Source organism: Corvus moneduloides, chromosome 19, assembly GCF_009650955.1.
Source record: "Corvus moneduloides isolate bCorMon1 chromosome 19, bCorMon1.pri, whole genome shotgun sequence".
NCBI classification, from domain to species: domain Eukaryota; kingdom Metazoa; phylum Chordata; class Aves; order Passeriformes; family Corvidae; genus Corvus; species Corvus moneduloides.
This window is the reverse complement of record NC_045494.1, coordinates 7,130,392-7,157,688: the sequence shown is the minus strand read 5'-3', so window position 1 is coordinate 7,157,688 and position 27,297 is coordinate 7,130,392. Positions and strand designations below refer to the sequence as shown.

The 27,297-nt window shown below is 47.6% G+C and overlaps 3 protein-coding genes across 4 annotated transcripts; 2 read left to right on the top strand and 1 right to left on the bottom strand.

Annotated features, from left to right (window-relative positions):
- Window positions 1-6,203: 6,203 nt before the first annotated feature.
- On the top strand, window positions 6,204-16,638 carry JPT1 (Jupiter microtubule associated homolog 1). Its single transcript, XM_032129322.1, has 5 exons — window positions 6,204-6,377; window positions 9,005-9,147; window positions 9,761-9,858; window positions 11,772-11,799; window positions 15,654-16,638. Exons 1-5 carry the CDS (start codon window positions 6,322-6,324, stop codon window positions 15,800-15,802), a joined length of 474 nt encoding a protein of 157 aa, XP_031985213.1. The 5' UTR covers window positions 6,204-6,321; the 3' UTR covers window positions 15,803-16,638.
- A 649-nt stretch (window positions 16,639-17,287) lies between these two features.
- Window positions 17,288-24,624, top strand: NT5C (5', 3'-nucleotidase, cytosolic). 2 transcript variants are annotated; one of them, XM_032129317.1, is made up of 5 exons: window positions 17,509-17,802; window positions 23,044-23,144; window positions 23,229-23,289; window positions 24,053-24,167; window positions 24,249-24,624. In XM_032129317.1, the coding sequence occupies exons 1-5, from the start codon at window positions 17,620-17,622 to the stop codon at window positions 24,389-24,391; spliced, it is 603 nt and encodes a 200-aa protein (XP_031985208.1). In that variant the 5' UTR covers window positions 17,509-17,619; the 3' UTR covers window positions 24,392-24,624. The 2 variants fall into 2 exon arrangements, with proteins under 2 accessions (XP_031985209.1, XP_031985208.1); XM_032129318.1 differs by lacking the exons at window positions 23,044-23,144; window positions 23,229-23,289 and having other exon boundaries at window positions 17,288-17,802.
- A 316-nt stretch (window positions 24,625-24,940) lies between these two features.
- Window positions 24,941-27,259, bottom strand: ARMC7 (armadillo repeat containing 7). The gene is made up of 3 exons (XM_032129320.1): window positions 27,060-27,259; window positions 26,841-26,984; window positions 24,941-25,984 (listed from the first exon to the last, which is right to left on the bottom strand). Exons 1-3 carry the CDS (start codon window positions 27,124-27,126, stop codon window positions 25,647-25,649), a joined length of 549 nt encoding a protein of 182 aa, XP_031985211.1. The 5' UTR covers window positions 27,127-27,259; the 3' UTR covers window positions 24,941-25,646.
- Window positions 27,260-27,297: the final 38 nt, after the last annotated feature.

Sequence of the window (27,297 nt, the reverse complement as noted above, 5' to 3'; positions counted from 1 at the left end):
AAGAGGCCACACTTTGGTGGTATTTTTTGTAACAGTTAATTCAAGGAATGATTATTACATGTGGGGCCTGCTTGAGCTGAAAGTTCTGTGGCAGAATGATGGGTGTGTGCATTTAGCTGATGAGTTGTGATCTGTTTGTCTTCTGTCAGGAATAACACATTTGATGCTACATTAGTTACATCTAATGGAGATACAGGGAAAATTAACATCTGTTTTTGCAGTTGCTTTTGACTCTGTAGCTGAAGAATGTAATCTACTGTGCCTCTGTTTTGATTCAAGGAAATGCTACTGCTAAGCAGATTACTTCTCATTCTGGGATGTATCTTGTAGACTTCTGTGGTGTTTTGCAGGATTGAAATTCCCTCTTGTGAACAAATGTATGCATAGCCAAACTCTAAAAGGCCTAGAAAAAACTACTTTGAAGAAAAAAAGAGGGCGGTGGGGGAATATATTTCAACATATTTCCTAGGTTACACATGGAATACATTGCTCTTTGGCTTTAGGATCTCTGGCTTTTAAGATGGCTAAACTTCTGATATCAGTGTATAAAATTCTTTCAACTTGATGTCATGCCAAGACTTTTTTCAGGAGAAAGCTATCTTTATCTTGTTTGGCCCAAAAAGGTGTTTGTACTTGCTTTAGTTTCTGAAGAAAGGGTGAGGTCTCCTTAAATACAATTTTTTTTTCAGCTCAACTTAAGATTGTGAAGCTCAAAGCTCCCTGTTGTATCTTGCCTTTTACTTTTTATTTCCTGAGGCAACAGAAGTCAAGTGACAGGTACTGAAGAGCTTTTAAAAGCAATGTCTTCATTTCCTGAATTAGTCAAGTGTTACTTCATCTGTCATGAACTTATGTGCAGCATTCACCTACATTCCTCCATTTTTCACATCTTTTGCTGTTACCTGGGCTTGCGCATGTTCCTGAAATGATTCTTCTAACAATGCTGAATGGTGTTTGTTATGTTAGGTGGTGACTGCAGCCAAAAACTGATAAAATGGTCTTTTCTGAGACAGTTTCTTGGTTTTTTAATCTAATCATGAAAACATCTCAAAGAACTTCAGGGATGTAGTTCCTCAAGAGCCTCAGAAGCTGAATTTCTGTTAGTGTAGCAAACTGAAGTGGGCTGATTTCTGATTCTGGTTCTGATGCATAACACATTTGTGTAACAGTAATGCAGAAATACTGTCCTTAAAAAAAAAAAAAAAAAATTAGCACTCTTCCTCCATGGTCATGCAAATACTCTCTTTATGTCAGAACTTGTTTTTGTCTGTACTCCTCTGGTGCTACAGATTCACCTGTGGATTCCTGATTGCTGGACCCCTCAGTGGTTTTACTGTGACTACCTCTTAGCTAAGGAAGCTGCTGCTGGGGGTGAGAATTTGGAAGTGGTATGGAGTACAGGGATATGGACAATTTGGATCAACTTATTTGGAGTTCCCTTTGCTGCTTGGCTTGGTTTGTGGCAGTTCCCAGGTTTACAGTGGTAGCCACATGGACTTCTGGGAGTCCACGTGTCGGAGGACAACCGGGCAAAGAGATCTTGTCAGGCTAGTTGGGAGGTAAGTTCTTCATGCTTTGTTAAGCAGCTGGGATCTTTCAAGAGCCTGGGAAAATTATATTATTATCCACAATTTTCAAATAATGTGTTCTAAAGTGATTGCCATGCAATTTAGTTAATATTTCTCCCATGGTTTTTAAATGAAAAAAGATGGAGTAAGTCATAATTGGATCCAGTTCCCGGTGAGTTCTGGGAGATGGCTGGACCCTGCCTTCAGCCTGTGCTGGGGTTTTAGTCCCTCAAATTAGTTATGGACATGACCAGTTACTTAAAAATAGGTAACCAAAATTGTGTCAGATACCTTAAGTAAGGCATTTTTATTCATGTGCAGGGGAGATAATGACAGATTGAAATCACAGCTGCTTTGGGTGGCTGACACCTGAAAACCAGTGCCTTGGTTTATCTGCACAGTGGGGATCACACCCACCCCAGGGGGCTCTTGTGGGGGTCAGTGTTAACTGGCCTGAGGTGCTGGTTGAACAGGGGTTCAGCAGTGCAAGGCTGCTCTGACATGGAATCTTCCAAGCTGCCAGGACTGTAAGGAAATACTCCAAGTGGTAACATGAGAGAGATTCTTGTACTGGCGTATGGAGGTGTTTTTAACAAAAGAAAAATCCCTCAAGTTAACACTAAGATAATTGTTGCTTCAAGATAACTGCAATATCAGAACAGAGACACCATCTCTGCAAGGGTTAAGGTCAAAGGGAGATGATTTTTCAGCAGGAATTTTCCTTTCTAGTACCTTCACTTCATTACTTCCGAGTCAATGTAACTAAGTGCTGTCATTTGCCTGGTGGATGCTGGTTCTATTGTGTCTCTTACTGCAACATTAATGAAAAGGCATAATGTGACCCGCTCAAAGAGAGGAGACTTCCTAGGCTTCAGCCAGCTGGAAATAACTGAATTTCTAAGGAATAGCAATTTGTTTTCAAAGCTAAAAATGACAAGATGCCTCCTTGGTCGTCATGTGAAAAATAAATCTGAGTATTTTTCTTAGAATTCTAGGTAGTGGCCTCTTCTCATTACATGTGTGTCAGCTGCTGTGATGGACTCTTACAGAGTACTAATCTAAAAAATTTAAATAACTTGGATTATTATTAATTATATTACCATCATAATGCATTTAACTCACTGGTTTATTGAGGTTTGTTCATTCTGCCTGCAATGAGTTTCCAAACAATGTGTTCTGGTAGGGAATAATCAATCCTGTAGTTTGTCTTGCTTTTTAGTACTTAGGGGCAGAAGGAATTGGTGGTACAGCACTTTTCCTGGGTGATTGGGATGTAGGAGTATGAGGATAAGTGGAAGATGGAATTTTGATCCCTGTTCTCAGTTTTTGATTGACTTCCAAGATGCTTAATTACTGGGGTTTCCTGGTTTCTCCCCTAGCAGCATGGGATGGTGATCTTACTGTAACATGGAGGTGCCGGGAGCCCCACCTGGTGTTCATACAATGGTTGAAGTCCCTTTAAGGGAAGAGTTTTCCCTAATCCCAGAAGGATTTCAGTTTACATGGGAGGGGTGAGGTGGGGTGGTGGTGCTGTGAAAGGACTGGCTGGGTGTCAGCAGAGATCCCAGGAGGGAAGGTCAGCAGGTGCTGGAGAAGGACAAGGGATGTGTGTGAGTCAGTGAGGAGCTGCAGTGGGAATGGGCACTGTGGGAAGAGCTGTAGGTTTAAACAATCCCAGTATGAGGATGACTTTGGAGCACTGGGGAAAGGCTAAGGTTGTGGAAGCCCAACTAGCAAATAGAGTTTCTCCTTTGGAAAGGGATATTCTTCAGGGAAACATGGATGCAAGGGATACCCTTTGTGGTGAATTTTGTGCTGGTTTTGGTGGCTTAGATCTCCCCCTTCCAGCACCCAGTCCATGGATCCCATCAAAGCACATCCGATGCCCTGCAAAGGCTCTTGAAGGATCAAGACTTGAATCCCACTTCAGTAAGAAAACTTCCCACTTGAATAAGAAAACCTCACTGTTTAAGAAAACTGAAACAAAACAAAAATGGGACACTGACTTCCCCTTCCAGCAATCCCTGCTTTTTCCCACTAAGGAGGAACACTTTGACCACGACCAGGCTTGGTGGTGTTGGATGCCCAGACAGGAACAGCAGTGTGAGTTGGCCACTCTGCTTTTCGTGTTGTTCAGAGCTACATCTGCAGCTCTGAGAGGAGTCCTGGCACTGTGGTGCAATCCCCTTCCTCAAGCAGTGACAGACTGTTGGGAACGTTTCCTGAAGATGTTGAGAGGTACCAGAGCAACTTTTACAACTCTTGCAAACAACAGCATCAGCTCTGTAGGACAAACCATTGGATCTGTAGGATACCACGTTCCACTGAACCTCCTCTGTGCATCACTCCAGATGCAAAAATCTGACAGCGGCAAATCCAGCTGTGGCAAGGATTGTTTATTAGCTGGCACTTTATCTTCAGCTGTGAGTGAAACAGGTCAAGAGAAGACTGAGTCAAACCCTCTTTTTTGTGCCATGTGCTTGGAATAAAGAAGGAATGCTCTCTGTGACAGCCGTAAGTAGCAGAGACTGGAATGAAGAAACCCGTGGTCACAGAATGATGACCAAGCTGAGGCTTTTCTCAAACCAATGGTATCTCTCCTTGCCTAACCCTTGCATTTCCTGGAGTCTTGTTCAGACTTCCAGATGCTTTGTGCATTCCTTGCTGGTGGAATTTCAACAACAGGTGGAATTGTTTGGTGTCTGAGTCTTCCAGACAGCTGCTGAGAATTGTTCTAGTCAAATGTCATCTTCCTGAGATGGATCGTAAGCCCAGTTTCTGTAGCCGTCTTCATAAACCCCTTCATCTTACAATGGATGAATAGTCAGAAAAGCAGCTTTTATTTAAGGGCCACCCTGCAGCCAGGCCTGTGAGAGATCAGTGGGGCCCCTTGGAAACACAGTTTAGAATTCTAAAGCTCCATGTTAAAACTGGCTTTGTCATAGGGAATGGGTTTTTCGTCATCTTGACTTTAAAAAATGGCTCTGTGTGTGTCTCAGGGGTACAAATTAAAGAGTCAAATCCTGTGGGTTTGAATAAGAAGCATCTAGATTACAAAATACTTCTGCAAGTTCCTGAGAGAGCAGATGGTTACCTGTGTGCAGGTAGGCATCATTTGACTTCTTAATGCCCAAGCCTAAGGGATAATAGAATTAAAACAACTGTGTCATGTTACTTAAAAATTCCCTTTAATCTGCCACTAAAAAGATGTGATGCAACAGAGAATTCCCTGGGGATCTAAATAGTGGTTGGAGCTTTTTAAATTAAAAAAAAACCCAGGATTTTTTTTTTTAATGGATCCTAGATTAGCAAAAATAAAACACTGGTCCTCTTTGTGTATATTTAACAGTTCTTCTCTTTCATGATCTGTGTTAATTTTAAGGCTGGTGTTAATTCAGATGCTGGACAACTCATGTTGTGCATAGAGGGATGTAACACAGACCAAAAAGAAATACCTTTATCTAGAAAGTGTTTTGGGGCTGTTGTTGGTGGAAACTGGGAGGGGTGGCTGGCACAGATGGGTTTTCTTTCCCCTTTCTTCCTACTTTACGCAAGTGCTAATTGCAATAATGTTGCTGATGCATAGGTTTTAGAGTAAAAGTTGTGATCAGGGAAGCATCTGTGTCTGTGGAAGTTGCAGGGAAGCTCCCAGTCACCAAATCAAAGGTGGATGTGACAGACAGGTCAGCAGCCAACATGTGATTTAAACCCAGTGCTGTGAGTTTTGTGCTGGTCTTGGTGGGAGATGCACAACCCAAAATGTGCAGCCTTGTGCTTTTGACAGCCAGGTGAGCAGCGTCGCTGGGCCTTGTACTCCAGCTACAATAGCCGTGCTGGAACTCAATTTTCATGCAATAATCCAAAATAATACACCGATATTGCAAATTATTTTATTCTGCCGTGATTTTTGAGTTGTTGGGCGTTCCTCACCAGGCCTGTGGCCCTGCAGGCCCTTGGCTGTGTCTCAGCCCTCGTCGGATCCAACCTCCAAGGCCACAGCAGCCTTGTGCCAACACCTCCCGCACCGCGATGGCCTCGGTGCGGTTCATCCCCGTACCTTGGAGCTGCTCCGTGACACCTCTGAGGCACCTGCAGGGCTTGCACAGGCCGGGCATGGCAATGAGTGTGAGGGAGCCGGGCCTTGCGCGGCCAAGGGGATGCCAGGAGTGGGTTTGGTGGCACCATGGCCGCTTTGGTGGTGTGCCCTGAGCGGTGTCTGTGGGGACAGGAGCCATGCAGGGGGTCACGGAGCCAGCGATGGGGCGGCACAGCCTCCCGCACAGCCTCCCGCACGGCCCGGCCCCTCCCGGGGCCCCTCAGAGTGGGAGCGCCGCGGGGACTTTTGTCTGGCCTCAGGTGCGCCTGAGCCAATCACAGCTCGCCGGCGGTGAGCGACAGCGCTCCCGCCAATCAGCAGCAAGGGGCGGCACCGCCCACAGCCAGTCACCGCAGAGCAGACGTAGTGCTTCACCAATGGGCTCCCAGCGGTGAGGCAAAGGCGCCTCGGAATAGACAGCGAGGCGGGGCAAGTGGGAGAGTGGCAGGGCGCTGTCCAATAGGATCTCGCGACTTCATTTGAACCGGCCAATGAGGAGGCCGGAGGTGGGATGGGCTTGCGGTGCGTATAAAAGGCGCGGGGGTGCGGGCGGCGGCTGCAGTTGTCACCGGTAGCGGTAAGGTCCGGTAGCGGGAGCAGTTCCGTCCCTCGGGTCCTCACTGTACAGAGCCCTTCCCTCGGTCCGGCCCCTCCGCCATGACCACCACGGCCACGTTCTCGGGCATGGACCCCAATGGCAGGAACAGCTCCAGGTCTGCGGGGCTCTAGAGGGCCGCTGGGACCCAGAGGGCGGTGGGTCTGGGGGTCCCGGGGAGGGCATGTCCGGAGCGGTGCTGGGGCGTGGTGCTGGGGCGGAGGCTCCGGCCGGGCCGGGGCTGTGGGTGTGCGGTTCCTCCCGGCCTCTCCCGGGCGGGTCGGCCGGGGGCGGGGGCGGCCGCGCCCACCCGGATGGGCTACGGGGGCATCCTGGGGCCGCGCCGTGCCCGGGGGAGGAAGGTGCGGGAGCTGCCGAGACCCGCCCGGGCCGCTCGGTGCGGCCCCGCCGCCGGCGCCGAACAAAGAAGGGAGGCGACTCCCCGCCTCGCCGCGCAGCCACGGCGCGGGGGCGGGGGGCACCGCGCCCCTCCGCCTGCCTGCCTTCCCCACGTCGCCGCGGCCCCCGCGCCCCTCGGCCCCGCGGAGCCGCCGCGGGCTGGGTGGGGCCGGGCGAGCTCCATTGTCTGCGCTGCTCGCCCCCCCCGCCCGCCCCGCGCCGCTCTGCCCGGGGGGGCCCGTTCGGTCCGTGAGCTGCCGGTGCTCGAACCGGGGTCGCCCCTTCCCCGGGCCGCGGCCCCGCTCCCGAGGGCGACCCAGGGCTGGAAGGGGCGTGGGGGGGGGGGGCGGGGGGCGAGAAGCGGAGCCTGTCTGGAAACAAAGAAAACTTGGCAGGTTGGTCTGGAGGAGATGCACAGCGCTGGGTCGGGCACCCGCGGTCTCGGGAGTCACAGCTGGAGAGGATCGTGTCGTTTTCCACACTGTCGTGGCTTTTTTCTCTAAGGTTGTGGCCTGACAAAGCGGATGCTTCCTGTTCCCTTTTGGTTTTTCAGAGTGTATTTTAAAGCAGAAAAAAAAAAAAAAAACCCAACCCTTTACAAAGCTTGTTTTTAAACCTTTCACCTGAGCTCTTCCTGGAGCTGTGGGTGGATTTTCGGTGGACATCACTGGGCATGAGGTGGAATTTTAACAGCATGTCATTGCTTGTAGTTTAAACGTGGCTTTCATAAAGCAGGTTACAGCATTTGATGCTGTGAGAGGCTTCTAATAAAATCTGTCAGCATTTACCTGAGGTTGGTAAAAGCGATTATTCCTTTCTAACAGTTTGAGTGATGGATTTTTTTCCCCCCTTCAGTTGCCTTTTCTGTTAATGTCATTAAGTCTGTCAGTGGAAACTGTTGTGCCCTTAAGAGAGTACTGGTTTCACTGCTCTGGTAAAAAGAGGTGATCTAAGGTTTGGGAACAAGCCCTGCTTTGAACAGACTGTTCTTCAGATTAGTAACTGCAACACCTATAACTAAGAAAATAAACCTTCTATACGTTTCCTCACAGAAAAAAAAGATAAAGGAGTGATTCAAGACCATTACACCACATCTTGATTCAGAAAGGAGACAAAACAAGTCATAATAAAACACATTCTCCAGTCTCCTGGGATCCTCCCATTAGCGGCTGAGCATTAGTAATTCTTAGTAAGAGAATTTGTTAGGAAAAGTATTTTTCTGGTTAAGAAAATATCCATGTCACACACCTTTAGGAATTTCCCTTGCCATTGGGGTCTTTGAGCTCTGTAGCATGGAGAAGCGTTTTTGTGTTGCAGCTGGAATGTAACAGGCACAAGTTCTCCAAAGATGTGAATTGTACAATTTGACACACTCTTTGTGTTGAATTCCCAGGTTTGGAGCATTAACAAGCTGGGTGCTGTTTCCTGTTCTAATTTTGATTGATTAAGTTGCTAAGAAGAGGAAGTGTGCGCCATCCTTAGTTTGTCCTGGTGTTCATTTTGGAGCCCTGGAGGTCTTTAAAGACCAGGAAGCCCCAGGTTCTGTTGATGTCCTCACATCTCTCTGGGAGTTTTGAAAGTTCTCACACACAGTTTTATTCTCCTGGCTTTTGTCTGGCTTCTCCAGCTAACCCAGAATCTCTTGCTTATGAAAATAAGATCAGGAGGAGTTTATGTTTCAAGATTTGTTCTGCTGCAGCTGTTCATTTTGGTTGGGTTCTGCAGGTTGGAAAGCAGACTGCAATCAAGCTCTTGAAGTACTGAGCAGGCTTCTTTTGTGTCTGTCTAAGAGCAGATTGTTAGATTTAGGTTACATATCTGGAGCTTTGTACACGTGTCTCTCCTAATAATAGTCAACTGCAAGCTGTTTAATTTCACTTTTTACTTCTAGACCAGCAGCATGCTGCAGATTTGAGGGTTTTTTCCTGAGGAAACAAATCTAAATAAAGGCTGCAGCCCCCAGCCATCAGTGGTGCAACCAGTCCTTTGATTCAAACTTCAGTCTTTGCTGTGCAGCCAGTTTGAAAATGAATATTAACCTTCCCCGGGTACTCTTAAAAAAGCTGGAATTTGACATGCCCACATAGTTATTTTTATTTTTTATTTGGCTCAGATTGATGGGAGCAGCCCTTGCTGTGACACCGGGTGGAACAAGGGCACAAGTAGAGCGCGGGAGCATTTTATTTTTGTAAGTGCCACTGAAGAGCAGTGGAGATAAGAGTGCCAGGATGGAATTCTGGCTGGAGCTTACCTGGGTAGTTGAAGTGATGTGCTGGAGCCTCTGTTTGACGTGCTGGGAGTGCAGCTGGGGGCTGGCACAGGGTGTAAAGCTGCCTCTCTCTGCAGAGTGCTGCGTCCTCCCGGCGGCGGCTCCAACTTCTCCCTGGGCTTTGACGAGCCCAAAGAACAACCCGTGAGGAGGAACAAAATGGCATCCAGCATCTTTGGAACTCCTGAGGAGAACCCACCTTCCTGGGCTAAAGCATCAGGTAAGGCTGTAGTGCTTTGTTTCCACATCTGCTGACGGGTATTGATTCATTTTGTGGCTTAGCCTGATGCTGCTGGTGGCTGTGTGGAAACCAGAGTTCCCTTCCTGCTTGGTACTTTGGGGCTATAAATCATGTCTGCTTGCAGGGGATTGTTTATTTCTCATTAATTTCTTCCAGGAGGGTTTATTTTATTCAAGTGTTGGGCATGTTACAAGCAGAGAATTGTATTTTGGATGCAATTTCTCCAAGTCACACAAGTGGACTTGTGTCTTACTGTTTGGAGTAGCACTAATTGGTCTTGATTATTCAGAGGAGGTTTATCCTCGTGTTTTCACAGCTGGGATTAAGCTTCCCTTTCTGCAGAACACTGCCAGTATGGGTGGCCTTGGGATCCCAAACTCCATCTGTTTAAATGACACCCTCACTGCATGGGGTGCTGCTGTAAGACAGTAATTTGTGAGTTATTATCTAAAGGACCAGGACTCTTTAGAATGGCAAAGCTGTAATTTAAAAGAAAAACCTCTCCCAGTGTACCCAAATCTATGACTGTTTATGATCTGCTTTCACATCAAGTTTATCTTGCAAACTGGTTAGAATCAATCTCTGCTTGTAGGGGCTAAGCCAGGTGAAACCAGAGACAGCTGTGAATCGTCTGGACCACAAAGAACAAACTCAACTGAGGCAAACTGTGGAGACTTTGTAGATCCCAAGGTCAGTACTTGACTACAAAGAGCCTGATAATGGACAATTCACACTCTGTGTGGGATTAATTTATCACGGATGTTCACACAGTTGGAAGCATTGTAGGATTTGAAGCCTTTCTCTCAAATCTGTTTTTTCCTGAAGGTTCCCCTTTCCATCTGGTACTCTTCCAGTATGCTGAGGAAGGAAGGGCTGGATTTTTCACAAGGACCACTTTGTAGAGCTCTTTACCCATCTCATTGCTGAGACAGTAATGAAGTGGTGTGAAATCTGATTTCAGCTCTGTGTGTAATTGTGGGTTTAAACATCTCACAAACAATAGTTACTACAGCAAACTCTGTGTGGGTCTGACAAAGAACTTGGTTTCACATCCCAGCAAATTCTTACCTCAGTAGCATCAATGCCTGTTTTGTTTTAATAATACCATCAGGTGTGTTATTTTCTATATAAACTCCTTACTTAGTGGCAATATGGAGCATGATTTGTAGTGTTAATGGTGTTAATTAAGTGAAATTTGCTAGATGTGTGACTACCTTTAATGGGAAAAACAGGGTTCTTTTGAAACACAGTAAATTCAGTAAAAAACCAGTAATTCCTCTGAACTTAGGTCCCTAGGAATGTATGATAGCCTGTGTTTGCATGAACAAAGTGGAAAAAAGAAATCTTGTTGTTTAAAACTCTCCAGCTGTAGGTTTTCTGAAAAGAACTGGGTAGGTAAGTAATTGATCTCAAATGTTGTAGCAGACACCTTTCATCATAGGTTTTATTTTGGTAATTGGCATCAAGCACCACAGCCCATTTTTGTTATTAATTGTAGCTTTAAGTCACAAAACTGTTATTTGTTACGAAAAATGTCTTGTTTCAATTTAGCAAATATAAGTGAGTTTATTTTCTGTGGTATATTTTCTGCTATAAATTTAACTGTTTAGTCTAATTCTACTTTCTGCTAAATTGTTTTGAATACTGTGGTTCTCAGCTTTGCAAACAGATTCTTCCCATGTGGAATACTTTACTTTTATGCAGTAATTCAGCTGCAAACAGCCTGAGACTTAAGGTGATACATTTGTGTCAGTTTCTGTGCTTTTTTTAATCCAAATTTCTGCAGTTTCACTGTGTAGTTAGCAATGTTAAATCTATAAAAGCTGATAAGCCTGATGCCATTGAGGAGCCTTGGCTGCTGCTGGGAAACTCCCTATTTTTGTGTCAAGCTGCAGCCTGTGAACAGATTCAGTATGCAAAGAATGTTTAACTGTTTATGTAGTGAAGGAAGCTTCATCAGGAACAAAAAAGCTGATCTGTATTTCACAAATGAAGTTAAATACCCTGGGCAGAACAAATGCTCTTGGCCTTGCCAACAGATAAATGTTCAGTGTTGCAAAGAGTTGCTCAGTAGAAAGCAGAGGACACTCAACTCTTGCTTGTTGCTGTCATAGTAATTTTTTTGCCCTTCCTGCTGGGCAGTGGGAATGTTCTGGATCCTGTCAGTGCTGCCTGATGTGGGATGCTCTGTACAATAAAGTGTTCATACCCACCTGTGTCCTTCACTGTGGGAATAACAAATGTGCCATGTGTCATCAGGATTACTCCAATATCTGTTTCAACTTTTGGAAGTATGTTAGGTAAAGAAAGAGTTGGTTAAGTTATAAGTCAATCTGTCAGAAATGGTGCTTACAAACCCATGATTTCAGTCTGCAGATTATGAGTGCAGACCCCACTGTGCCACTCTGGGTTCTGTCCCTCTCTTGGAACCCAGAGCCCATTGCTGCTGTAAAAGTGCCTCCCTGCATCTGTGGTGCCACATAGAGCAGTGTGCCCAGTCACACCATGTGCCAGTGGTCACACCATGCAGGAGTATCCACTCCATGGAATAGGAAAATGCTTTGTGAGACATGAGGTGTAACATGTTCCTTTCTCTTTTCTAGGGAGGAGATGTTGGTGGTGACATTTTTGGTGAGTAACTCCCTTGGACTCCTCTAGTAAAAGCCTTTTGCAGGTCACTTTGCAGTAGAAGAGGATGTAGGATCTATAAATGGTCATTTATTAGGAAAGAGGAAGCCTGGGATTGTCACTGGAATCCATCAAAACAACGTGACCAACTGCTTCAGTGGAGTGTGGGCTTGGAGGGAAATGGTGTAGTGCTGTTGCTCATCAGGGTAAAAAGGAGAACAGTCCTGTTGGTTTATTTTGCCAGCAGCTGCTGGTGTCAAGACGTGTCTGAGTACTAGAAGGTAAGATGGAGACTGTTTTGCAAAGAGTTCAGTGATTGAAAGGCCAGACTGCTGTTAGGGTTGCTTGTAATTAAATAAGACAGTCAAAATAATTGATTTTAGTTTAGCAGTTTCCTTCTTTCCCACAGTCTTCTCATACAGCAAACTCCACATTGACAGAAAGAATCAAACCCAGCTACTGCTTCTGGAAGTAGCTGCATTAACCAGCTCTTAACTTCCTATTGCTTTTAAAATGCTGATTTCTGCCAAGGAAGTTGATCTGCATACTGCAAATCGCTTGTAAACAGAGGCATTTCCCCTTCAAGTACTTTTTCTAGCTCTGAGGCTGGAAATGTCTCCTTTGCAAGATTCACTTTAGGAATAGCTGACTTCCTGATGACAGGAGTGTGTGTGTTGACTGCTGCTTTCCAAGTGCTACTTTCAACACCTAAGAGTGGTGGGACATCCCTGAGGCCATTAGCACCTCCGTGTCCTGAAAAGACTTTTGCTGGGAGGGGGGGAAGCTTTTCCAGAACTTCTGCACTACCTCTGAGTGGTATCTGTATGCAAAATAAGGGTTGCCTCTCTAGCAGGCTGCTTCTAATGCAACTGTACAGGCTCTAGGATTTCTTTCCCATGTCTGTCTGATCTTAATTAGCACTGTAGGCATCTAGAGTTTATGCCTTGAGTAGGAGGATGTGGTTTGCTAATAGAAGAAAACTGCTCTAAGGGCTGCTGCTTTGCCTGTTGCTTGTTTAAGCCAGCTCCCCACAGGGCAGAGGAGATCCCACAAACAGCAGGGAGGTGACAAGGACTGGGATGCCAGGAAGCAGAAATAGGGCTGCCTGGCCTCAGGACAGCTGGCTGAAACTTGGAGTGCAGAGTGGTATTCCTGACTTTTTAAAAAAGTTCACATTTCTACAGGTGTTGTATTTGTCTTTTGGTTTGTTTCTGGCAAGTGACAGTGAAGGAAGTTCTTATCAAGGGTCAGGTAAATCTGTGCTGGGAGGTGGTTAAAAAACAAATGTTATGGAAAGTAACTGGGGTTGTTTCCTGTTGTGGCCATGACTGAATATTAAATTTTTGAAGGTGGCCAAGCTGAAATAAAAATAGCAGGCAAAGGTTTGAATGTTAAACTTTCACTGATGGTACTCAGGAAGGAGTAGAAATCAATGCCTCCTGCAGAAGTTGTCTGTGGTAGATACCTAAACGTCCTGATGGATTGTTAAATTGATTCCTACCGTTGACAGCTTTGGGTGTTGTAGCTCAATGGAGCCCAGTCTCACTCATCTGGCTGTGTCACTCCTCCATGTGTCAGGTGGAATTGTATATTTATTAATCAAGCCTGTCTAGGGTAAAAAACCCATTTCTTTTACAGCAGGGCTCTTGTTTCCTCTTTGGGAGCTGTAGTTCCTTTCTGGGCATCAGAGTTCCCAGTGGCTTGCAGTGCACTCAGCAGGGAGCTGCTTCAGGCATTAGACCCTTTCTGAGAAGGGAAGAGCTTTGATATTTTATCTGATCCTGTTGGGTTTACCACGTCACTCATCAGGTTGGCAAACTTACTTTGACTATGTGGGAAGTGCTAATGTCTATCAGCTACACAGGGAGCTACAGAAACTTCCCCCAAAGCCTCCTGTGCTGGTAATTCTTGTTTCTTCTGTGATTCAGGGACAGTGTGAGCTGAATGAATGTGAGCAGCTAAGGAGAATTAGGCAGTGCCCGATTGAGTGTCAGCAGTGCCTGACTGTACATGACCCACAGGAAGGTGGAGCCTGGATCTTGCACAGTGCTGGGACTGTCCCCAGGCAGGGACATTCAGCACTTGCTGTGTCAGCAGACACTGAGCCACAGCAGCTACAGGAGCTTCAGGCTTAAAACGTGGTGTTAAGTGTTTGTTTCAGCTACGCTGGGTTAGTGAGCGCAGCAGAGAATCCGTAGTGATTATTCCTGATTGCATGCAGACTATGCTCAGATGCTGGAGTTCTTTGAGATTATAATAAGCATGAATATGGGGAGGTTCAGTGGACACAAGTGGGGTTTTGGTGTTTCTGATAACATTTTGCATTGGAAAAAATAAACTGAGTTGACACAGGATGTAAGACAAGCTGCTGCTGGGGGTAGGAGGAATAGGAGGCAAAGGGTAGGACTTAGTAATTGCCTTTCAGGTTGGAAAAATGAGCTAGGGAAGGTGATGCTGGGGGTGGTTTTATTCAGTGCCTTCGTCTGTGACCTGGAAAAGGTAATGAACAGTGAAGTCTCCAATTTTGTTGATGATATTACCTCTTTGAAGTAGTCAAATTGTGCTGATGGTGGGAAAATCTCACCGTCAGAAGGACTCAGCTAAATGAGGTAGGCAGGATAATCCCTGTGTAAGCAAGTGTAAAGTAATGAATCTAGGAGGGGAGAAAACCCCAAAAACTAAACCATGGCAGCCTTATGTTCAGCTCTGTGCTGTGGTGCTCCCAGGATCTGCCTCAACTCCTTCTCCTTGAAATTCTTTGAGGTGTTTGGAGGTGCCAGCAAAATACTGAATTTCATCAGGGAGAGGATGGAAAATGACATCATTTTTTTCTGTAAACAATGGTAATACCTTGAATTGTGTGCAGTCCTTGACACGTGAAGAGCAGGGGGTTGTAGTGGAGGTGACAGGGAAGAGGATGGGGTGCAGTGGCTGCTCTGTGAGGGGAGATTGGAATAGTTGTGCCTGTTCAGTTTGAAGAGAAGGCTAGGGGAGGCAATTTGATCAAGATCTACTAAATCATGAAGCTTAAGGTGAATGTGCAGCAGTTTCCTGAATTCTCCCAACCCAGAATTAGTGAGCATGAGATAAAACAAAAGGGTCTGTTGAAAACAGGTGAGGTTCATCTTCACCCTCAATATCAGGGGCTACTTGGTGCTGATTTGGGCCTTTGGCTCAGAACTGGTCGTGCTAACCTGTAAAAATGTGAGATGCTGATGTACTTCCTGTACTCAATTGTCAAAGCAGATACATTAGTTTGCTCAAGTATCTAAAGTGCTTCCTGTGAAGAATTCCTTCTGTGCCCTGTCTTTGCTGTGGTTGCTCAGAAGGATTTAAGATAAAACTCTCACGTGCTCTCCAGGGAGTGTACAATCAGAGCCTCCCCATGCATGGCTGCTCCCTGGTGTGTCCTGTGTGAAGCCTCAGAAGTGTGTCAGATCCTCTTCCCTCCAGTTAGGAAATTGGGGATGCAGTTTGAGCTCCTGCTGGTGCTGCTGTGACTCCCAGCACCTGCTCAAACTCGAGTGACAATGCCAGAGTCACAACGCTGACTAATTATATGTACAAGACTTAAACCTTAAGCTGCTTGTCATTAACAAAGATGAATTGCTGGTGTCCCCTAATAACAGCTGGGTGAATGTGGCTCTTGCTGAACGCCTGAGACTGAGCTGTAAGGCCTCAGATTTGATCTGAGAAACACTTCTGAGGGCTGAGTCTGCCCTGCCAGTGGTTGATAGCATTGGAGTGTGTCTGTACCCCTGGACAAAACTGACAGGAGCTGAGCTTCCATCTGAGCCAGCCGAACATCTGGCTCTCATCATCCACATCAAACACTTTAAAAGCTTCTTTTCTTCTAGAAAACACTGAGGCTGATGTAGAAGCTGCCCCAGGTCAGAGTGAAGAAAAGTCCCTGCCTGCTGCACCTGTTCCTAGCCCAGTAGCACCAGCACCTGCACCCTCCAGGAGAAATCCACCCGGTGGCAAGTCCAGCCTAGTCCTCGGTTAAACCTTTCCCTTCCTGACTGTTTTGAACTCGTGTCTGTTTTCTTTCCCCCATGCTTGTGAACTGCACAACTTGAGCCTGACTGTACATCTCAAATTTCTTTCATTAAAGAGAAGCACTTTATGTACTCCATCTTTTTTTGAAATCAAGGGTTTTTTTCCACTTCTGTCCTGTGTTTCCCCCAGATCTACTGGAAGTGACATGAGTGTTTTCTAGTGATAGACTTGAGGGAAAGCTTTATGAAGTATTGTAATGTAATTCAAAGGAGAGTAGCTTGGTTCTAAGTGTGCTTAGAAGGTTTTTGTACTGAGAATTTTTTTTTTTTTTTTTTTAGAACCCCTTAGCTTTACAAGGGTCTAGAATCCTGGTTAACCAGGCCAGCAAACAATCAGCAAGAGCAGTCCCTTCCTCCTCCACATGTGGGATTTAGGGATCTAAAAGGCTTCATTGACTGCATGTGGTAAATGCCTTGTGCCCTGCTGTGCCATATAAATCATTAAGTGGTTAATGTACACCATGCTGCCTTTAAAAACAAAATAAATCTTGATACTGGACTACTATGACACAGGGTCTGTGCCAAATAGAGGGCTGATGACCAGAGCCACCTGGCCTAGTGCTGGGAAGGGGCTGATTCAGACTTTATTCAGTAAAGGTGGAGTGGATTATATAACTAAGAATTACAGGGCATTTTTTTTTTTTTACAACTGACTCAATGCTGTGCATGATCATGCTGGTGCTTGACCATGAGGTGAAAATCTCATCCTTTAAAGTGTGTGTTGTAATTTCACGAAGCTGGATTGTTGCTTAAAAGTAAATAATATAGAAATTTTGAAGCAGTGTTTCCTGTGTGGGTTTTATTTCATGGTTTTGGTTTTGCTTTGTTCTCAGTTGTCCTTGTCTCAGCCAACCTGCCCTGTTCTAACAGAGGAGAGTTCTTAAACCTGGCTCGAGGTCATCAACATATGCCATCTTCTCCTGAAGAGAGATCTGACTTCTCTCTTCATTTTTGTCTTCTAGATCAGAAAACTGTGGAATATGGCTTGATATATATAATCTGTTTTATCCAAAATACTGTTTTTTCTCAAAATTGAGGAAAGTGTATTTTCCTCACTAAAAAGAAAAGAGAGGAGGACCCTAAAAAGGGAGGGGGTGGAATTGAGACCAAACCATGACGTTCTTTGCTGTCCTGGCAGGGCTCTGCTGCCCAATAAGCCACAGCAGAGGCTCTGTATGGAGCTCCCGTGTCTGCTGGTGCCTCTTCCAGCCTTCTGGAAGAACCGGTGCCTGAAAGCACCCTGGCTTTCCAGATCCCTGCTGGAGAAGCCCTGCCCTGGGGTGCTGAACCTACCGAACTGGATTTGCTCTGCCGTACTCCTCCTCTCCTCCATCTGGGGGGGCTTCCCTGTAGCTGATGTGCTCCGTGCCCTGCACCAGCTGCATCGAGAGCATGGGGAATTACCCAGAAATTAATATATCCTTTGCAAGCGCCATGCCCAGGGGAACTTGTTAATGCTCCTTGATGGCTGCTGAGGCTCCACTGCGCTTCTTTCTCCTCGGGGGGGACGTGGCAGCCGCATCCCGGCCACCGCGGGGTCCCCAGGAGTGCCGGGATCGGCTTTTGTGGGCTTTTTCTCTATTCCTGCTGTGGACCCCACCCTGTTCCCACGCGGGGCTGCCCTCCAGGCGCCCCGCCCCGCCCCTTCATGCATATTCATGTGGCTAATACATATGCATGCGCGCTCTCGCGTGTGCCGGAGCCGGGGGCGCTGCGCCCGCGTGTGCCGGGAGCGGAGAGCCGGGATCCGGGATCCGGGATCGGGATGGGCAGCGCGGCCGCGCCGCTGCGGGTGCTGGTGGACATGGACGGGGTCCTGGCCGACTTCGAGGGCGCGGTGCTGCGGGAATTCCGCGCCCGCTTCCCGGCGGAGCCGCGCGTGGAGCTGGAGGAGCGCAGGGGCTTCTCGGTGCGGGAGCAGTACCGCAGCCTGCGGGAGGACCTGGCGGTGAGTGCGGCTGCGGGGCCAACACACCCTCCCCATCCCGCTGGGAAACCTCTCCCTGCCCGCCAGGCTGGGCACAACTCAGCGTGGGACCAGTGGTTTTTAAAATCCCCTTAAGTTATCTGCAGGTTTTTTTGTTCATGTATACCTAAATGGGATTCGTTTAAGGGATACTCACGTAAACAAGGCCGTGTTTGTTTATGTAAGATAATAACCAAAATCATGGCTATTCACTATATGTACAGGTTCCTAGTTCCAGGAACTTGGGACCATCAATTGCCATCGATCAGAGCTCTGGCAGTTTGGAGCCTGTGGGAATGCTGACTGGATCTACACTCCTGTCTATCAGCCAGTGGCAGGAGCCACTCTATGGGACAGGAGGGAAATGAAATTGTCATTTCTTAGTAACAAACCCCCAGGCTCAGTAAAGGATCTTAAAATGAGCAATGGACTTTTCAGGGAATGTGTACAACACAGCCCAGATCAGCATCTGTTCCATTTCCTGACAGAGCCCTCGACTGTCCTGTGGTGACCAGAAGGAAGGGTGAAGTCTGGATTTACAGTATTTGTAATTTTGCTTTGCAAACCTCTCTGTTACTCATTCAGCCATCAGCAAACATTCAAAATGGCAGCAGTTTGCATGGATGGAGGGTGTTCCACCAGCCTTCTCCTGCTGTTCCTGATCTCTTACCTGCCATGCACTCAGCTTGTCAGGGCATGCAGAGGGAATATGGATGCAGGATTTCATTCTGTACAAACCCAGATATAACATTTATAGTTCTTGTCTTGCTGTGGAGCCGTGTGAGCATGTGCAGAGTGCTCAGGGAGCTTTGGGTAAATTACTGTTCTGCTGCACAGCAAGAGCAAGAACATGAGTAGGTAAAGAGCAAGCATCTTCAGATGGTTCAGTGAATGGTTTGATGACAAAACTCCCACACACACATCCCTCTGTAAAGGGTTGGTGATCCTCCTGGAAGAAGTCACTGATTATCACTGCACAAATTAAGGCTGCATGAAACACAGAATTAGAAATACTGTGAATCCAGGCTTCACCCTTCCTTCTGGTCACCACAGGACAGTCAAGGACTCGGTAAAGAAACCACTGATCTGGGTTGTGCTGAACACCGTCCCTGAGAAGTTCATTGCTCATTTTAAAAACCTGTACTGAGCCTGGCGGGTTTTACTGCTAAGAAACGACAATTCACATTAATTTCACTGCTGTTCCATAGTGAGGTAAAGGCTCCTGCACCAGAATAAGGGGCTGGAGTGCTGGATCCAGTCAGCATTTCCACAGGCTCCAAACTGCCTGCGTTCTAATCGATGACTATTGATGGTAAGAAGCTCCTGGAACCAGAAGCCTGTAAATATAGTCAGCAGACATAAATTTGGCTATTATTTTGCAGAAACAAACATGATTTATTGTTTAAATGACTAGTCCTTGAGTGAATCTCATGGACGAAAAAAAAGTTGCAGGAAATTTAAGGGGTCATGACTTTTTATTTGTTCTTTTTTGGAAGGTCTTACAGTCTGATCTATCCAGAAAATTGCATTTTGTTCTATTTCTGGAAACCCCATTCCCTAATTTGGTTCATGCTCATTTCATTGCCAGACCTTAGGTGTGGCAATGAAATAACCAGACAACTGGTTTGAATCCCACGCACACCAGCAGTGGCTAAAAGCTCTTATCTTGCTGTTCTAGCCTGGCTTCCTAAGGAAATTAGCTTTATGGAGCTGTGCTGTGTGTCTGTCTCCTTCAGTAATCTCTGGAGCTTTGGGCTGGTTTAGGTATGTTTGGCAGAACAGTGAAGTTATAGTTTTGAAGATTTGAGGCTCCTTTGGGTTTTATGTAAATACCATACATTATTTTAAAAACAGAGCCCTTGTTTGTTCTGCTGTGGCTGTATAGGGTGTCTGTGGGGCAGGAGAATCCCCATGGAAAGTCTGTCCTTGGCACAAGCTGCAGGGAAAGCTTTGGCAGGAACCAGCAGCCCACACAGGGCAGTTTGTGGGGCCACGTGTCCATGCAGGGAAACTGAGCCTGCAATTTGTCAGTGCTGAAAGGAGGGGATCAGCTGGACACCAGGGGGTTAGCTGGACACCAGGGGATCAGCTGGAGAACAGGGGATCAGCTGGACACCAGGGGGTTAGCTGGACACCAGGGGATCAGCTGGACACCAGGGGGTGAGCTGGACACCAGGGGATCAGCTGGACACCAGGGGGTCAGCTGGAGAACAGGGGGTGAGCTGGACACCAGGGGGTTAGCTGGACACCAGGGGGTCAGCTGGAGACCAGGGGATCAGCTGGACACCAGGGGGTCAGCTGGACACCAGGGGGTTAGCTGGACACCAGGGGGTCAGCTGGAGACCAGGGGGTGAGCTGGAGAACAGGGGGTGAGCTGGACACCAGGGGGTGAGCCTGGATACCAGGGGGTTAGCTGGACACCAGGGGGTTAGCTGGACACCAGGGGGTGAGCCTGGATACCAGGGGGTCAGCTGGACACCAGGGGGTCAGCTGGACACCAGGGGATCAGCTGGACACCAGGCTCTTTGTGGCAGCTGTTGGCTGTGTCTGTCCATGAACTTCCAGGGTGTGGGATATTCTCGTGACATGGGCTGGGAAGTGCTGTGGTGATGATTTATGCATCACCTCTTCCTGAGTGGTGTTCATGCTTAATTGGTGCTGAGCAGCTGCCGCTTGAAACTTGAGCCATTACTTCATTTCTGTTTCTGTTTTGATTGCAAGTTGATCATTAATTTCACACTGTAAATCCATTTTATTTAGAAGGACTTCTAATCCATTTTATTTTGTTCAAGTTTTTTGCACTGCACTTGCCTCTCTGCCCTCCTGTGTCTGTGGTCAATTTGTTGGTGGGGATTTATCTCCATGTTTCCTGGCCCCAGACAGCTTCAAGAAAAGGATTCAACATCCCTACCAGTGGTAAAAATTTCTAGAATTATTTTTAAGTCCTGTAAATGGGAAAGCTTAGGGACAGATGTAGTCCTTCCAGTTTTGTATCCAAATTGTTATCTTACTAATGGAGGTTAAAAGGAAGTGTTCAGCATTGGTAGCATGAAAATGAGGAAAGAAAATGGTTTTACTTTCTATTTCTAGTCACTTTTTTTATGAGAGGAAATGGCTTTTGGTTCCAGGAGTCATCAAATCAAATTTCTTTCTCCAACAAAGCCAGACTTTTTTGTGATGTGGTGGAAACTTGCCAGTTTCTGGTGTCTTGCTGTAGGATAAAAGAGCTTTCAGACACGAGCCCCAAGTCTGTAATTCAATCTCCTTGGGAAGAGCTCCAGGGAATTGTTGCTGGGATCACAGAGGCTTTGCATGGAAACAGAGATCTGGGCAGATCTGATTGCCATGTCTGCACCTAGACAGGCTCCTTAACCTCTTCTGATCTGCGTGTGAAATCAGACAGTGCTTCCAACTTTCTGGCTGTTGATTTATGAGTATTTGTAGGTGGTGATAACTGAGTGAGCTTCAGGATCTGAGAGTCTGGTTTGACTCCTCACTGCTGCTTGATTGAAATGGGTTTTATGTTGATGTTCCACTGGTGATACAGAGCAAGGAGACCTTCGGCTGGACTCTTTAGAGCTGGACTCTTCTAAGCAAAGGCTGCAGCCTGCCTTTGAAGAACACTTAACAAGAATTAAGTTTTCCAAACTGTTCAGTGGCATGGCAATGTATGACTTTAATGCTTGTGGAAAAATGCTGCTTTGACACCTCTGAACTTCACTACGTGACCCCAAGGAAGTTAAGATTTGTGTGTCTCAGGGTAAAGAGAGACTGGAAGCTTAATCTCTCTGTCTTAGGGTGAAACTTAGGCCTGGAAGGGGCCTCAGCCCTCGGTGCTGCTGTGGGTCCTTTGCCATGATGGGATGTGGGATAAGGAAGGGGAAAACCCATCAGCTGTGACCCACTCTGAAACACTCATTTAACACAGGCCACTGAACAGTCACCAGGGAGCAATCCTTAAAATTAACTAACCAGAGCTGGATTCAAAGCAGTAAATTTCCTAATAATAAAAGGTGTGAAAATGTCTTACCAGTAAATTAAGAAGAAAAAGGACTGGAAGGACAGTCCTACCTGGAAATTGCCCTGGAAATACTGCTCTTCCTTTTAGAGATTAAAGATGCATTGTACTGTATCATATTAAATATCTTTTTGTCCCATTTTTGGCTATGTTAGCTTGGGATAACATTGTTTCTCCAGTAATCTTGTTTCTTTCCTATTTACACTCACTTAAAAATGATTCTGCCTTTAGGGCTAACCTCCTTCCCCACTTGTTTATCATTAATTTCCTCTCTGGTTCACGTGGCATCTCACATGCCTGTATGGAAGGTGGGTTTATACTGAGAGCAGGTGCAGACACAAAAGGGATAAAGGCCTTAATTGCAGAGCTCAGCCCAGTGCTGAGCCAGGCGAGGAGAGCACCCTCAAACCCAGCCCAGATGGGGCTCATGGGGTGCACAGGTCACCTCACGGAGCCAAAGGTTCTTGGGGAAGCACAGGGATCACCTCTGAACTTCCTGCTGCAGTCTCAGACTCTTTGGAGCAGACTTTGCACCAGCCCATTACCTCAGGGTAACCTCAGGGTTACCTCCATCCGGGCTGGAGCCAAGGTCTGCTCCTTCAACAATATTTTAAGTGGGTGACTGAAAATCATAAAAAGCAGCAAAGACACGGAGCTTTCCCAGCGCTCTCATCCTTCCCTCTTGCTGAAGGGATTCCCCCCAGGTGTGTGGCAGTGCTGGCCTGGCCATTGGCACGGTCACCACCGTGCCCTGTCTGCTCTAAAGGAAAAGGGGGCTGATGGGCAGCACCTGCATCTGCCCACCCATCCCCGGTGAATTCCTGAGCCCTCAGCAAACTCAGCCAAATGTGACAGAGGAGGAGAAGCCTCCAACTTGTTCCTTTGGTTTTCACCACAGTCAGTTGAAAGAGACCTGCTGGGAAGAGGTGGGATGGGAGCTCTGTCTCCCTCAGCCCCCAGAGACTCCAGTGGGTCAGGGCTGATTGTAGGAGCAAAGTCAGGCCAGGGGCATCTCTGCCTCCTCATGAACCACCAGAAAGTGACTTCTCCTTCTTGTCTGCCCAAACTGGACCTTTCCCAGAAGTGAAAGGTGAGAAATTTTATAATTCACTCCTGGGGGGAAGCACTGGGGTGTCACACAGGGGGTGACTGGAGAGTGCTGTGACAGAGCACAGCCGCTGCTCATCGTCCTCTGTCTCCTGCAGGCCAAGGTAGCCAGTGTCTATGAGTCGCCTGGCTTCTTCCTAGACTTGGATCCAATTCCAGGAGCCCTGGAAGCTGTGCAGGAGATGCTCCACATGCAGGAGTAAGGACACTTCGCACCCTGCAGCCCTTTTCCAGGACCTTACACACTTTCCCCTCACTGCTAACAAAGGCTGTTTCTTTTCAGCACTGAAGTCTTCATTTGCACGAGCCCTCTCCGGAAATACGAGCACTGCATTGTGGAAAAGGTGGGAGGGAATTGTTTTTATTGGGTTTAATGCTGCTTTTGCAAGGCCTTGCTGTTTCATACTACCCAAGTTGGAGCTATTCCTTTCTAAAGACAGTAGCTGCTCCAGCTGCCAGGCTTCCCTCAATCCCTGTCTGAGGGACAGCTTCCCACACACAGAGCAGTAACTCAGGACAGGGAATCTCCAAGTGCCACATGGTGCCAGAATTACTGTGGAGCATGTGATCCCTGGGCTTTTGGAGCTGGGCTGGGACCAGCTGTGTCAGCAGGTGACAGCAAAGGAACTGTTACAGTGCGGCCCACAGGGATGGGATATTCCCAGGGGATTCCACTCTGGAGAACCATCAACCAACAAAACTTACTTCAGTCTGAATCTGGAGCCTGAGATGTCCCAAAAGAGGCCAGTGCTGTGTTCAGGAGGCTGTAGTGTTGGAATAAATCCTTCTTGTCAGTGGCATGAGAATGGAAGGGGTAATTTGGTCACTGGAATGACTTAGATGGGTACAACCCACATGCTCTGGGCAAGCAGCCAGTGCTTCTCACAAACTCAACAGTTGGGCATGGCCAGGGCAGTGCTGAGTGGCAGCTGTCACACAGACAGGTTTAATCAGCATCCTGGGCCACAGCCAGGCTTCATGTGGGGATTCCTAGACACAGGTGAAGGTTTACAGGGGGAAAAAATTACTCTATTAGGGCTGGTCTGACATAAGTGGTGTGCAAACCGAGAGCACAGCGGGATTTTCTCCTATTCCTTGTCTCTGCAGTATAAGTGGGTAGAGAAACACTTGGGACCCGAGTTTGTGGAGCGGATTATTCTGACCCGAGACAAGACCGTGGTGGCTGCTGACCTGCTGTTTGATGACAAGGACACCATCCAAGGTTTGAACAGCGTTTCCATGGCTGGCTGTTGGCTGGGGAGCCATCCCCAGCTGATTCCAGCTTTTCCCCCCCTTCCCACAGGCGCAGAGCCCAACCCGAGCTGGGAGCACATCCTGTTCACCTGCTGCCACAACAGGCACGTCCAGCTACCGGCCCCGCACCGGCGCCTGCGCTCCTGGGCTGACGACTGGAAGGCCATCCTGGAAAGCAAGCGGAGGAAGTAGTGCAGGAAGGGGATGCTGCATTCTTCCCACTGCCAGGGAACAACCAGCCCATCTCCTCCCATGGCCAGGAGGCACTGTCACTGCAGGGGTCAGTCACAGTAAATGAGCTGCTCCTGTCACACAGTGCTCTTGGGTTTCTGGAAGATTGCTCTGCACTCAGTTAATCTCTGTAGCGTTTTGGATGTTTGCTGTAGGAGAAGAGAAATTATAAACTACAAGCAGCTGTGGTTGGATTTTTGTGTGTGTTTAACCTCACTCCTGTTTGGTTTGTGCTGTCTGGGGGCAGAGGGGAGGGAAAAAGAGGAAGGAGGAAGGCTCTGAAAGGTAAGCAGATCCAGTGTGGGTGTCTGTCAGGGAGCACTGGGCTCAAGTCAAACCTTATAAATGTTATGTGTTTAGCCACCCTGGCTCTTGGGTTTTCTCTTGCCTCATTGGCTGATAATGAAAAGAGACTAAGCTGGCTTCGGTTTCTGGCCCGTGTGCTTCAGTAAGAGTGGGCAAAGGCTGCAAGTGCTGGAGAAAAACATTCATGAGCTCACACAGAACTGATTACACAGCATTTAAGTTAATGTTTTATTAAGAGAAGCTTTTACAAGACAGCTGTTCTTATGAGGCAGACTGCCATGAGCCCCCTTTTTTTTTTTGACTTCACCTTTCTCACCAGTGGTAATGAAAGAAAAACTTACCACTTCTTCATTTGTAGGGTAGCTACAGCCTGTCCTATGCAGTGATTCCCTAGCTGGCTGCCTGTGCCATGATTGGAGGATGGCATAACTAGTGCCACAGGGATGCAGAGATTGTGAACTGCCAGGGCAGGGAAACTCTTTTCTCTGCAAGAGAAATAAATTTCTGTGACATTTCAGTCACTTGAGTTGACACTTAGCGTTCCTTGTCACTGACACTGAAGGGGAGAGCTGCAGCACAACTATCCAGGAACCAGAGGGGACATAATTCTGCCCAATAACCCAAGCAGAAAACCCCTCATTGCTGGGAAGGGTTACTTGAGCAAGCTGGGTGCTGAGCTGCACTTGGCAAAGTACTCTCCAATGTGCAGCCATGACCTGCTTTATTTTAAATATTTGCTTGCAGGCTTGGCTGTGTGCTTGGCCCAGCTGCCATGGTAGTGCTGTTCCATCCTCTTTGTTAACTAAACCCCAGCACTGGTGGGACCAACCCCCCCGTCTTTAATGCTGCTCTTGACCTGCTGAGCAGAAAGCGAGAACAGCAGGAGGTTCCCCTCTCCACAGCCCCGCGCTCAGTCCTTGGGCAGAGGAATCCCCACTGCCGTGTGCCTGCTGAGGTTCCTGGCCTCCTCCACCTGCGGAGGGCTGCAGTAATCCTGCAGGAAGATGGATGCCAGGTTGCTGAGGCGCGTGTTGGCCGAGAGCGAGAAGCGGAGCATGCACTCCACCACGGGCAGTGCCGTGGTCTGCACACGCGAGCGCGGCGTCGTCAGGAACATCAGCGTGGTCACGGCCGACACCACGGTCTCCTCGTTGGAGCTGGACAAGCAGTTGATGATGGGCTCCACCCCGTTGGCCTCCAGGATGTACTCTTTGTTTGTTTTATCCAAGCACAGGTTGCAAAGACCACCTGGAACGGCAAAAGAAAAGCATCTGTCCAAATTCACTGCTCATCCTGTTTCTAACATCCAGATCTTCTGTTTGGACGGAAAATTCTTAACGGTTCCCTAGGCCATGTTTTGTTGATTCTTTCCCGAGATTTTCCACCAGCACACTCCTCCTCCTGTGTGTCATTAGAGGGCACTGTTACTGCTGCACATAACTGCTTCCACAGAATGATTCCAGGATCACTCATCCCTAGTGGAAGACACAAGCCAGCAGTTTATTGCAGGTGCTACAGGAAGCCAGAGAATGGAGATAACCAGAGTAAGTAGCCAAGAACCACAGAATGTTTGAAATATGAAACTTTGAGATGCAGCCACAAACCTTAAAAATCAAATACGTTTAATATCATCTCATAGAGCTGCTCACAGGATCTGCCCCCTTAGCTTACATTCAGACCATGAAAAATCACGGTAAGGCAGTTCCTCAGAGGATTTATTAAAAATGTCAGGTAGTATTCTAGAAGACCAGTTGCCAACAGCAGAATGGTTACATGGATCTGTACAACAGACCTGGCAAAATCTATGTATTAATGACTGCTTCTCTATAGAAGAGATGTCAGTAAAAAGTTAATCAGGTATTGTTTAGAAAAGAAACAAACAACCCAAAATCCTTTCCAGATAGTGCCTTTATTAAGCCCTGTGAGGACATGGAGGGTCATGCCCGCCTCTGACCTCTCTCCTATTCTGCACTAAAGGAGGCTTTACCAGCACAGTGTGGGTTTGTTTTTGGAGCCCTGCGTGAATTTGGGGAGGATTAACGACCGAACCGAGCGCAGGGCCGGGTGTTCCCTGACCAGGCGTCAGCTGAGGAGCAGCCCTTACCCATGGCAAACTCCACGAGGGTCTCGTTCTCCTCGGTGAGCATATCGAGGAACAGGTCCAGCACCTGGAGCTGCCGCAGGTACTCGTAGTTGCTGGGATCGTAGGCGAAGTTGGCCAGGTTCGCCAGCACCTGCTCCTTGGCCTCTGCAAGGAAAAAGGGTCGGGTGTGTGAGGAAACGCTCGACACGGAGAGGACGAGCGAGCAGCGCCGTTTGTTACCTGTGCTGTCCGTCACCTGGAACTCGGTGACGAGCGCCTGCAGGTATTCCAGCCGACCCAGTTCCATCGCGGCACACACACACCCCCGGGGCTGCCCGTTCCCCCGGGGCAGCGTCGGCTCAAGGACCGGGTGTACCGAGGGATGGGGAGGAAGCGGCTGTCTCAGGGCGGAACGCAAGGCCCACACGCCGCCATTTTGTGGGCGGTGCACGGCGGGGCCAGCTCCCTCAGGCGGGGC